Source organism: Lynx canadensis, chromosome B1 (assembly GCF_007474595.2).
Source record: "Lynx canadensis isolate LIC74 chromosome B1, mLynCan4.pri.v2, whole genome shotgun sequence".
NCBI lineage: Eukaryota > Metazoa > Chordata > Mammalia > Carnivora > Felidae > Lynx > Lynx canadensis.
The window spans coordinates 119,844,032-119,857,012 of NC_044306.2; the positions used below are offsets into that span (position 1 = coordinate 119,844,032).

The window sequence follows — 12,981 nt, forward strand, 5'->3', positions numbered from 1 at the left end:
ATGAAAATTCCTCAGCACCTTAAGGCTCATCTCTTTTCTGATAGCCTACCACTAGGTTTTGTTTAACAGAACCATTAACTTTTATCATATAATAACTATTTTAACATTTTTCTTTATGCCTCATCTTTTTGCCCTCTAAATGCAGGCTGTATTAGGTCCCCTGGCTCTAGAAACAGCAAGCATCAGCGCACCCCACTTGGAACCATATTCAAGGGATGTGATGACAATAGCATTTTTAGCCATCTTGATCACAGCTCCAAATGGAGCTTTAATTATTGGCATACTGGGTCCCAAAGTACTTGCACGCCATGATCCAAGCAAAATCAATGTGAAATTGACAAAATTAGATCTTCATTAAAAAGTTTATTTGCCATCACCTGCCTGCTTCTTTTAATAAATTATCTTACATGAGAGAAAAGTTAAAACATACAAGTGTGTGGAGATTGTACATAGAACCAAGGATTTAATAAATGTGTAATTTCATTACAGAGCTTTCCTATGATTTTTTATTCCAAGATTAATTCAATAAAAGCAATGTAAATAGAATGACCTCTTAGTATTTATATATTTCAAGAACAAAATAAATCTGTAAATACTCTAGGAAAATTTAAAGCAATCCATCAGGCTGAATCTGCTGTTATATTACAAACTAAATACAATAAAAAATTAAATGAACCTAATGACAGAAAGGTAAGAATCTAAGCTTCCAAACAGAAGTAGAACTTATCATCAGTTTAGTAATTCATTCACTAAAAAGATCACCAGAAAAGGAAAATGCCAGGAATAAATCTACCAACTTTAAGTGGGTCAACAATATGTATTCTATATTCTGTTTTTAGTGACTATCTGAATAAGTGATATATTAAGTAAAAAAAAAAAATAATAATAAATTTATATTACTTCTGCAGTATCCTTAAAATGACAAGTTTAATAGTTTTTTTTTAATATTTTTTCTTTTTTTAAGTTTATTTATTTTGAGAGAGGGGGTGCAGAGAGAGAAGAGAGAGAATCTCAAGCAGCCTCTTCACTGTCAGGGCAGAGCCCCATGCAACCCACAAACTGTGAGATCCTGACCTGAGCTGAAATCAAGAGTCAGGCACTTAACTAACTGAGCCACCCAAGCGCCCTGCAAGTTTAATTGGTTTTAAATTTTTGTAATGTTTTTGTTTATTTTTGAAGGAGAAAGAGACAGAGCATGAGTGGGGGAGGAGCAGAGAGAGAGGAAGACACAGTATTCGAAGCAGGCTCCAGGCTCCAAGCTGTCAGCACAGAGCCCGACGCGGGGCTCAAGCCACAAACTGTGAGATCATGACCTGAGCGGGAGTCGGACGCCTAACCGACTGAGCCACCCAGGCACCTCTTAATAGTTTTTAAATGAAATATTGTAGTATTTATTTACAGGTATAAAATTAAATCACAAATGGAGATAAACCATGATTTTTCAACTAGAATAAAATAAGGATTAAAGTCAGCCTACAGAAATGAAAGACTGATAGACTTGTCCATGTGAGATTTTCTTTTCCTTAGTAATACAGAATCTCCTTTCAATTCTGTCTGATGAAGTCAGCTATGCTTATATAGAACCCATCACAAGCAAAATGCAGTTTCAGTTTATTTCAAGTTTCTTTATTTTAAAGTTGGAAGGGTCATATAAAATCTTCTCAAATAGCCTTAGTGGAGCCTTCTTAGAAATCATTCAGACTTCTTTGGCAAAAACCAAATGCAGGAACTAGTCATTACTTGGTTTCTCTCTTCCCTCTTCTATATAATAAGTAAGGTATTAAAATAGCACAGAATGTGAAATTTACACATAAATTTGCAAAGTGAAGCAACTATAAGGCAACCAAAACTATGCATTTATTCCTATTAAGACTGGGACCTTTGGGGTGCGGAAAGGAAGAGGAATATGTAACTCTTGATCTCAGGGACATGAGGTACAGCCCAACGTGAAGTGTAGCAATTACTTAAAAAAATAAAATAAAAACTGGGACCTTTCACAAAATGGAACACTAAAACTGTCAAAATTTCAAACACACCTAGATAACTCTGGGAGGAGATAAAATAACTACTGTTCTAGTAGCATTTTCTTGTACATTTTTACAACTCAGCATAGACTTTGTGCCTCATTTTCAACTAAATTCCATTACTAAAATTCTAAAAATTTAAAATTCTAAACTTCTGCAATGTTATCACTAATGTTTAAATCATAAGGACATATCATTTTACTAGTAAGTAAATGAAAATATATTTATATTCACAAGATAGTATTTTACATTTATAAGATAATTAGATTTTAAAATAGGAAGTTGATCTTAATAAAAGAGAAAGGTACAATAAATAATTTTCAGAATGAGGAACTATGGGGTTTTTTTAACTAACAAAACTATCATTTTTGTGATTTATAGATTTTTTTTCTTAAGTATTAAATTTAATATTTATATGTCCATTAGACCAAAACATTCTACATTTTAAGGTAGTATTGCAGGCATTCAGACTTAATTTGAATTTAAAAGTTTCTGTGTGTAAAAACTAACTTCATTAATGTCATTTTAAAATTACAACTGGGAGCACCTGGGTGATTCAGTTGGTTGAGCAACCAACTCTTGATTTCGGCTCAGGTCATGATCCCAGGGTCAAGAGATCAAGCCCCACATCGGGCTCCATACTGAGAGTGCAGCCTGCTTAAAATTCTCTCTCTCCCAAGGGGCACCTGGGTGGCTCAGTCAGTTGAGCGTCCGACTTTGGTTCAGATCCTGATGTCACAGTTCATGGGTTTGAGGCCCATGTCAGGCTCTGTGCTGACCGCTTGGAGCCTGGAGCCTGCTTTTGATTCTGTGTGTCTCTCTCTCTCTGCCCCTCTGCTCATACTCTGTCTCTCTCTGTCTCTCAAAAATAAACAAATGTAAAAAAAATAAAAATAAAAAAGATTCTCTCTCTTCCTCTTCCCTCTCCTGGCACATGCTCTCTCTCTCTCTCTCTCAAATAAAAAATAAAATTACAACCAGTTAACCATGTGTACAATATCCTAGTGTTTATAGTATTTAAACAAGTAAATAGAAGAATATTGTTCCTTATAAACTTATCAAGTATGTCCTTGTTTACTTATTAATATTTTTTACTGTTTAAGAAATTTTTATTTATTTATTTTTTCAACGTTTATTTATTTTTGGGACAGAGAGAGACAGAGCATGAACGGGGGAGGGGCAGAGAGAGAGGGAGACACAGAATCGGAAACAGGCTCCAGGCTCTGAGCCATCAGCCCAGAGCCCGACGCGGGGCTCGAACTCACGGACCGCGAGATCGTGACCTGGCTGAAGTCGGACGCTTAACCGACTGCGCCACCCAGGCGCCCCAAGAAATTTTTATTAAAGGAAGAGTTTTGTAATCCAAAGTACATTTCCTTGTTCAGATATTATTTCTCTTATTTAAAACTGAAATGACATTCTGAGCTATTCCAAAGTAAAGAATTATAAAATTAAAGAAATGCTTTAAATTTTTGTACTTTGCTGAAAACTGTTTTTCCCAGGATCTGTAAAACACCAGTTTTTAGATTGCGTGTGTGTGTGTGTGTGTGTGTGTGTGTTTGAATCAGGAAGTAATCTAGAACCAGCATTATGTTTGCTACACCTGGCATTTGATCAGTACATAAGGCTCATAGTTTCTTTTCCTCTTTTGCATTTATTTTACATTTAGCAGTTTTTTCCCCATGATAGTTAAGCTTTTTGGTGCTTAGATAATTTTCTTTGGTGAAACATGAGTTTCTCTTCATGGTCCCTGATCAATTTTAAAGAGTTGGGACTACAATGACATTGTTAATTGCTTCCTGGGCAGCCTTTTTAGCTTGGTAGGCTTGTGGTACAGCAACACTTTACCAACCTTAGAACAGAGAGACTCTGGAGATTCAAGGCTATGAAGAGGTTCTGAATTATCAGTCTCCAACAACACATCAGTGATTTTTATCAGCAACAGTAGGGTGCATGGCTTGAATAAAAGGAATCAGCCATTCATCCCAATTTGCTTTTGCACTTGAGGTGGTGCAGATGCCAGCATGGAAGTAGTCAAAGGCTCCTGACCTTGTACATTAACAGCAGGCTGCTACATGGTAACTTGTGGCTTTACATTAAGATGTTGAGGATAGCAAACTCCCCAGCACATTTGTACTGTGGAAGAGTACTGACAGCAGGAATAGCTAGAGCAGCAGCTGCTGAGGTTGTTGGGCCCACTGTCTGTGCTGTTACCAACACACCATTGACATGACTTGTGGAACCTATAAAGGAGCTAGGCTCAATATTAAATGGTAGTCTAGGAACAGCTGGGCAGATAGCACCAGGCATATTTTGGAATGGATGAGGTCTGGAACCCTGAGCAGTCCAGTGAGGACTTGGTCTTAGTTGAGCAATTTGGTGAAGAGGATGGTATGCAGCATGGTTCTGAGTCTACAGGGTAGCTGCCGTGAAGTGACTTGAAGGAGGTGGATCCAGGTACTGTAGTTGTTTGCAGCTGGTGATGAAGTACAATACTAGCTGTTGTATTGTCCCCAGAGCCAGAAGCCTCCTGTGTTCTTTTTATGTCAATTTAGGGTTTTTTTTAATTTGTTTTTCGATTCTCACATTGTCCCAAATATGGCTCTTGGGTACCCTTCACGATCGTTTCTGTACTCTCTGGACATGATGCCATAGTGTTTGAATGCTTTCTTCCTTGCAGGACTAACAAGCTGTCCCAGATTAATATACATTTTTCCTACTCCAGACCTGGAAGCAGCTATTCTCCACAAGACACTGGTATCTTTCCATGAAAATGGGCATATTAAAACCAAAATCTGAAGGGTTAGGAATGCTAACTATAACTGGAATATCACTGCTTCTAGACCTTTTCAGTAAGCATTGCTAAAAAATACAAGTTTTAGAAATCAGGAAGTACATGTTTTAAAGTAAAAACAGTGTTGTTTTTACTATTATTGGTGATTTTAGAATACAATTCATAGCATAGATTATATGTAGTCAAAATTGCTTCGGTGCTGATTAATGAGGAGAAAAAGTAAATGTTATATAAAACAATGTAATTATAGGACATAAGTTCTATAAGATAACTAAATATTTGAAATAAAGTTTCCTAAGTTATCACAGTTTTTGAATCATTTAAAAAATAAAACTATAGGGGCGCCTGGGTGGCGCAGTCGGTTAAGCGTCCGACTTCAGCCAGGTCACGATCTCGCGGTCCGGGAGTTCGAGCCCCGCGTCAGGCTCTGGGCTGATGGCTCAGAGCCTGGAGCCTGTTTCCGGTTCTGTGTCTCCTTCTCTCTCTGCCCCTCCCCCGTTCATGCTCTGTCTCTCTCTGTCCCAAAAATAAATAAACGTTGAAAAAAAAAAATTAAAAAAAAATAAATAAATAAATAAAAAATAAAACTATAAAAAACATGAGATCAGTTGCTATTTCTAAATCAAATATAACTATTATAGGGATTTTACCTAACTTCTGTCTTCTTTCACTTGCACTTAATATCTTGGTTCCTAATATTATTAACGTATTATTTATTTTTAATATTTAGCATAGTATTTATTAACTTTATTTTCCAATATTCAAAAATTTCAAGAGAGCAATACCAATATTATTACTTACAAGAAACTACTGAATTAAGTTTAAGATTTTTTTTAATGTTTATTTATTTTTGAGAGAGAAAAAGAGAGTGAGAAAGAGAATCCCAAGTAGGCTCCGTACTCTCAGCGCAGAGCCCAATGTGGTGCTCAAACTCATGAACTGTGAAGTCATGACCTGAGCCAAAATCAAGAGTTGGAGGCTTAACTGAGTCCTAAGATTTTTTCTTTAATATCCATGTATATATTTTGAGAGAGAGAACGCAAGAGGGGCAAGGACAGAGAAAGGGGGAGAGAGAATCCCAAGCAGTCTCCACACTTGGCTCATGAACCATGAGATCATGACCTGAGCCCAAATCAAGAGCCAGTTGCCCAACTGACTGAGCCACCCATGTGCCCCTAAGTTTAAGATATTTTGCAGTTCTTTTGTCCTTAGACTATGTCTCACCAAAGACGTCCACTAAAAGTACTAAATTCTAAAGCTTCTTGAAATAATCCTTGAAATTATATATATAATTATATATATAGTTATATAATATATATACTTTGATATACAGATTTATTTACTTCTATTTTCTTTTAGTTCCAAGATTTGCCTTTAAATAAGATTTACATATAATTTTGGAATATATAAAACATTTATATAGTTTAAAAGTCAAGACTATATGAAAAGGTATTTTTGGAAACTCTTGCTTCTTTTCCTGTCCCTTAACAATTGAGCCCATTTTCTTTTTCTTTTATTTAATTTCTGGCTTCTCCTTTTTTAAAAAATATATTTTAGTAAATATAAGCAAATGGATATTTATTGTTGAAAATTATTCCTCTCCGATTACACAAATAGAGCATAATTTGTACACTTTTTTGTCCAGTGTCAGTGCGTAGAAATTGTCCTTGTTCCTGTTAACCACTGAATAGTACTATATTATGGCCATGTCCCATTAGTTTGAGAATTCCTCTATTGACGAAAGTTCTTTCCAATCTTTTGATGTTATAAATAATCCCACAATGAACGAACACATGGAGTTGTATTTTGTGTGTGATTATGTGTGTGTGTGTGCACGTGTGTGTGCTTGGGCAGAGTCTTTTCTAGGATCCCACCAAGAGCATATATTTTCAAACCTCAGGATTATTCCAGTCTGATAAATGAGAGATAGAATTTCAGTGTAATTTTAAGTTTCTTTGATTATGAATGAGTGGGCATCTTTTCCATTGATTTAAAGGCCATTTAAGGGGCGCCTGGGTGGCGCAGTCGGTTAAGCGTCCGACTTCAGCCAGGTCACGATCTCGCGGTCCGGGAGTTCGAGCCCCACGTCAGGCTCTGGGCTGATGGCTCAGAGCCTGGAGCCTGTTTCCGATTCTGTGTCTCCCTCTCTCTCTGCCCCTCCCCTGTTCATGCTCTGTCTCTCTCTGTCCCAGAAATAAATAAAAACGTTGAAAAAAAATTTTAAAAAAAAATAAATAAATAAAAAATAAAGGCCATTTAAAAGATGTTCAGCGTCACTCCTTATCAGGGAAATACAAATCAAAACCACACTCAGGTATCACCTCACGCCAGTCAGAGTGGCCAAAATGAACAAAATCTGGAGACTATAGATGCTGGCGAGGATGTGGAGAAACGGGAACCCTCTTGCACTGTTGGTGGGAATGCAAATTGGTGCAGCCGCTCTGGAAAGCAGTGTGGAGGTTCCTCAGAAAATTAAAAATAGACCTACCCTATGACCCAGCAATAGCACTGCTAGGAATTTACCCAAGGGATACAGGAGTACTGATGCATAGGGGCACTTGTACCCCAATGTTCATAGCAGCACTCTCAACAATAGCCAAATTATGGAAAGAGCCTAAATGTCCATCAACTGATGAATGGATAAAGAAATTGTGGTTTATATACACAATGGAATACTACGTGGCAATGAGGAAAAATGAAATATGGCCTTTTGTAGCAACGTGGATGGAACTGGAGAGTGTGATGCTGAGTGAAATAAGCCATACAGAGAAAGACAGATACCATATGGTTTCACTCTTATGTGGATCCTGAGAAACTTAACAGGAACCCATGGGGGAGGGGAAGGAAAAAAAAAAAAAAAAAGAGAGAGAGGTTAGAGTGGGAGAGAGCCAAAGCATAAGAGACTGTTAAAAACTGAGAACAAACTGAGGGTTGATGTGGGGTGGGAGGGAGGGGCGGGTGGGTGATGGGTATTGAGGAGGGCACCTTTTGGGATGAGCACTGGTGTTGTATGGAAACCAATTTGTCAATAAATTTCATATATATATAAAAAAAAAGAAAAAATAAAGGCCATTTGCCTGCCTTTTTCTGCAAACTATCTGTTCATGTCCTTTGTCTATCAGATTTTTGGTATTTCTCTTTTCTATTTTAAAAAGATCTTTACATAGGAGAGACTAGCCAATTGTGATGTAAATTACAGATCTTTTCTCCAATTTTTCTTTTGATTTTGCTAGTGGTACTTCTTTCCTTAAGTGAAAGAGTTTTCTGTTCATATAGTTGAATATATGAATCTTTTTCTTTATGCTATTAGATACACAGTTAGAAAGGAATTCACTCATTTTTCCCTTACCACTTGTATAGTTTCATTTTTCACTGTTACTTCTCTGATGCATTTGGAATTTATTCTGTTACATGGTGTGCGGTATGGATTGAATGTTATCTTTTGCCAAATGGTTTTCCAGTTATCTGACCCTGGATTAGTTTGTTAGAGCTGCCAAAACAAATTGCCACAAACTGAGTAGTTTTAAGCAACAAACTTATTTTCTCATAGTTCTGAAGACTAGAAGTCCAAAATGAAGGTGTCAACAGAGCCATGTTCCCTCCAAAGCCTCCCAGGGAGGATTTTTCCTGGCCTCTTCCAGCTGGTGGTAGTTCCTTGGCTTGTAAATGCATCACTCCAGTCTCTTACTCTGCCTTTAGATGGCATTTTCCTGATGTGTCTCTGCATCAACCTTCCTTTGTGTATGTCTGTTTCTGTGTCCAAATTTCCTATTCTTAGGGTGTCAGTCATATTGGATTAGGGGCTCAGCCTGCTCTAGTATGACCTCACCTTAACTAATTCCATCTGCAGTGACCCTATTTCCAAATAATTCTGAAGTACTAAGGTTCAGGACTTCAACATATCTTTTGGGGGAACACAACCCGTAATAAGTGCCATTTATTAAAATAACTATCGTTTTCCTTCTGTGATTCAAGATGTCTTTATTGTACATTAAATTTCCAGGGGCGCCTGGGTGGTGCAGTCGGTTAAGCGTCCGACTTCAGCCAGGTCAGGATCTCGCGGTCCGTGAGTTCGAGCCCCGCGTCAGGCTCTGGGCTGATGGCTCAGAGCCTGGAGCCTGTTTCCGATTCTGTGTCTCCCTCTCTCTGCCCCTCCCCCGTTCATGCTCTGTCTCTCTCTGTCCCAAAAAAAATAAATAAACGTTGAAAAAAAAATTTTCCATATATATTTGAGTCTATTTCTGGAGTTTTATCCTATTCCACTGATTTATCAATTCACCTTCTAATACCAGAATATTTTAATTTTAGAAGCTTTATATTATGTTTTAATATCTGGTAGAGCTAGTTACCCTTAATGCTCCTTTTTCCCTAGGACTTTCCTTGCTTTTTTAAAAATTTTCCTTATGAACTTTAAGATGACTATGTAAATACAGAACATAATTCTTGCATATTACTCTGCCTACATCTCGAGAACAGTATAGCAATGTGTGGTAAAGTTTTCAATCCAACATTCACAGCACAAGGAGAGACATAGAAGGAGGGTGTGGATCAGAGAACATAAATGCTTTTCATGAAAGAACTGAATAGACTATGTCTAAGTGGTTTTCATTTGTTTAAGGAAAGGAATGACTGTTGTATTTAATGCCCTAGATACTACATTAACTTCTACTGTACATTATACTCCCTTGGTGAGAGTATTCTTAATGCCATATTATTTTTTAATAAAAACAATATTTTTGTTGTGCTTATTTATAGGAGTTATTGTCAATTGGAATTTATAGAAGTTATTGTCAATTGGAATGTACACATAAGAATTACTTCATGGTGTAGGAATCTCTAGGTTTTCGATAACCATTTGTTATTTGTATTAAAGATTAATCTTCTATTAGTAAGATAGTTATAGGTTTAAAGTATTGTCCCCCAGTGCTGTTTGTTTGTATGTCAGGCAGAGAAGTTTAGAATTACAGAATACAGGAGCAGGAAGACACTTGGTGATCATTTAATCTAACCTCCCTCATCTTTTATTTTAAAAATTTTTTAAATTTTTGAGAGATTAAATTTTTGAGAGAAATTTTTAAATTTATTTTTGAGAGAGAGAGAGCAAGCAAAGGAGTAGCAGAGAGAGAGAGAGAGAGAGAGAGAGAGAGATCTGAAGCGGGCTCCACGCTAACAGCCCAGAGCCTGATGCAGGGCTTGAACTCATGAACCATGAGATCATGCCTGAGCTGTGAAGTCAGAAGCTTAACCAACTGAACCACCCAGGCGCCCCACCTTTCTCATCTTCTAGATGAGAAAACTGAAACCCAGATTTATTATTACAGCTCAGTGTCCAAGTCTGGGCCTCAAATCTCCCTTTTCTCCATTGCTTTCTGCTCAGCTAAACCTCTGAACATCAGTGGCCCACACTGGCCACATCGTCATTATTTCCTCTGGTCTTACTAACAGTCTTCTAATAGTTCCACTCCATTTCAGCTCATCTCAAGTTTTATTTTTTCTTTCACTGACAACATATTACTTAAAATATTGCTGGCAATAATTATTATGATTCTGATGAAGTAATGAAGTAGTCATTGGATGTGTACTGCCCCCAGGGAGGTAGTGTAATTGGGCTACGTAGTTCCTTTTTGGTGTTGTTGTTAATGTTTATTTCTTTTTGAGAGAGAGTGAAAGACAATGCAGGTGAGGGGCAGAGAGAGAGGGAAACAGAGGATCCAAAGCAGGCTCTACATTGACAGCAGAGAGCCCTGTGTGGGCTCAAACCCACAAACCGTGAGATCAAGAGCGGAGCCAAAGTCGGACACTTAACCAACTGAGCCACTAGGCGCCCTGCTATATAGTTCCTTTTGTCTGAGGGCAATTCTCTCTCTCTTCTTTTTTAATGTTTATTTATTTTTGAGAGAGAGAGCACGCGCACAAGCAAAGGAGGCACAGAAAGAGGGGAGGAAGACACAGAATCTGAAGAAGGCTCCAGGCTCTGAGCTGTCAGCATAGAGCCCAACATGGAGCTCAAACTAACAAACTATGAGATCATGACCAGAGCAGAATTAGAACGTTTAACCAATTGAGCCACCCAGGCGCCCCTATATGAGGGCAATTCTTAAGGAGGGTCTTAGCTGTGATCCCTCAACAGACAACACTCAAGGCAGGCAGGGGAATGAGTGCCTCAGTCCTGAAAGAGGGATATTGGCTACACATCACCACCCCTTGTGCCATTTGGATCTTTGGCTCTATTGCTTCATATAATTTCACTCCCATCTGGGAAAAAACTCCTCCAGGATTCTGGTTGGTTTCTTTTCTTGGGGAAATTTATGAAAGGAACATTAGTGGAATGAACTATAGCCCCTTACCTCCGCAGCTGGTCTTGCACCCTCAACTGATCATCGCTCTCACCTACTATCCACACACTATCTGTTCTACACTTCTCTCACCCTCAACTAGTACCTGTACTGGTCTCTGTCACTTACCTGGCAGGTGACCCAAATCATCATCCTGAGGTGCTTGAGCCCAGGTCATCATTTGTCTTCTACTGAACATAGAATGCCACGCTCAGCCATGGTACTACACTTGTCTACTTAAATTGAGCCATCAAAATTGAATAAGAGATTTCCTTATTACATATCTGTTACATACAGATCCCCCAGTGGATCACTTGGAATGTGCCAACCACATTCCTCTCTCCTTCCATTTTGTAACACCACTGAGAGATTAGAAGCAAAAATTTCCCAAACAGGTCACTGTGAATGATGGTAAATGTGCTACTCTTTCTCCACCCTTGATCTTCTGTCTTTTAGAGACATGGGACCATGTAATGGTCATTGATCTAGAGTGTATTCTGGCGCCCCATCCTTGTAGCTTCAAAAGTCTTCTAAAGCTTTTTCTATCATTCTCATCAGTTTGGCAGGTTCTGATTGCTGTGCTTATATGATTTTTGATGGGATTACTGATGCACATTGTCATGTGTCCACTGCTCCAACTACTGTGCTATAAAGTGTATTCCTTGCTCCAATGTAATGATGACCAGGATTCCTTGTTGGTTATCAAATATTCTGTTAGCCCTTGGGTAGTGGTGCTGGTTGAGGCCATATGAGCAGGAAAGACAGACTGATACTCAGAATAAGTCTCAGTTCCAATCAAGATTAATTGTTCTCTTACCTAAATGGGAGGGATTCAATGTCTTCAACTTGCCACTATGTTACTATACAGTCTCATTGAAGGATGGTGCCATATTGAGGTCTCAGTGTTGTTCTCTGCTGTTACCAGCAAGTTGGACATTCAGCAGCAGCAGTAAGAACTTCTACTGTTTGGGCCTCTTTATAGCTGCCACTACATTTATGCACCAATTGTGGCAGTACTTAGGTGGCCAATGGAAGAGGCTGGCTGACATCAATTGGCTGAATCATTTTGTCACCTTGGTTGTTGGTAGATACCCTCTGTAAGAATTAACTGTGATACAAAGATCTTCATATCTTGTATCTATTCTCATAAGTTCATCCATATGCCTCTTTCTCAGATTTCTTTGTCTTCAGTCTTCCATGCCTTCTCCTCCAGCTCCTTACCTACCAACCAAACCATTTGGCCATGAATCTGAATACATTCTTACCTTGGGCCACCTCTCTATACATGTGAAATGAATGAACCAGTCCAGAGTTCTGACTACTGGGAGGATTTTGTCTTTTTGTTATCTTTCCAGAGCTAAAGTAAGCAGCCATATAATTTTGGCTTCCAGCCACATCTTGAGCTAAACCTTCAATAAATCAAATTTAACCTTTTTCCTCCCCAAGCAACATGGGAATGCCCACACAACCATAGTTGCAAGCTGAGGGAGAGAAACTAGTGGAACAGTTTTTGATGACATGGGAACCTGAACCTCCTGCTTATACTGTTTATTTGTGACCTATAGTGCTTCTTATGCCTGATCTTTAATGTGCTACTTCCATCTTGTGATGGGCTACTGTTGGACCAAGTTGCCCTTATGACTCGGTAGGTCTAACAAAACCAAGTTCATAATGGGAAGTTCTAGTCACATGGTAACTCAATACCCATTGCCAGGTGAATCCAGTATTATTAAGGTGTATAATTATGCTATTCAATATGATGTATAATTATCAGCAGACAGCATGGCCTTGCTAGAGAACCCCATAGGACTATGTTGTGATTCCTCTT

General features: G+C 38.3%; 1 protein-coding gene across 1 annotated transcript in view; it reads left to right on the forward strand.

The window, feature by feature from the left end:
- SLC9B1 (solute carrier family 9 member B1) overlaps window positions 1-427 on the forward strand; it is a 54,543-nt gene extending 54,116 nt beyond the window's left edge. Inside the window, exon 11 of the mRNA XM_030313344.1 lies at window positions 146-427. Coding sequence (XP_030169204.1) covers window positions 146-358 — 213 coding nt within the window. The 3' untranslated portion in view covers window positions 359-427. The remainder of the gene's footprint in view (window positions 1-145) is intronic.
- The last annotated feature ends 12,554 nt before the right edge of the window (window positions 428-12,981 follow it).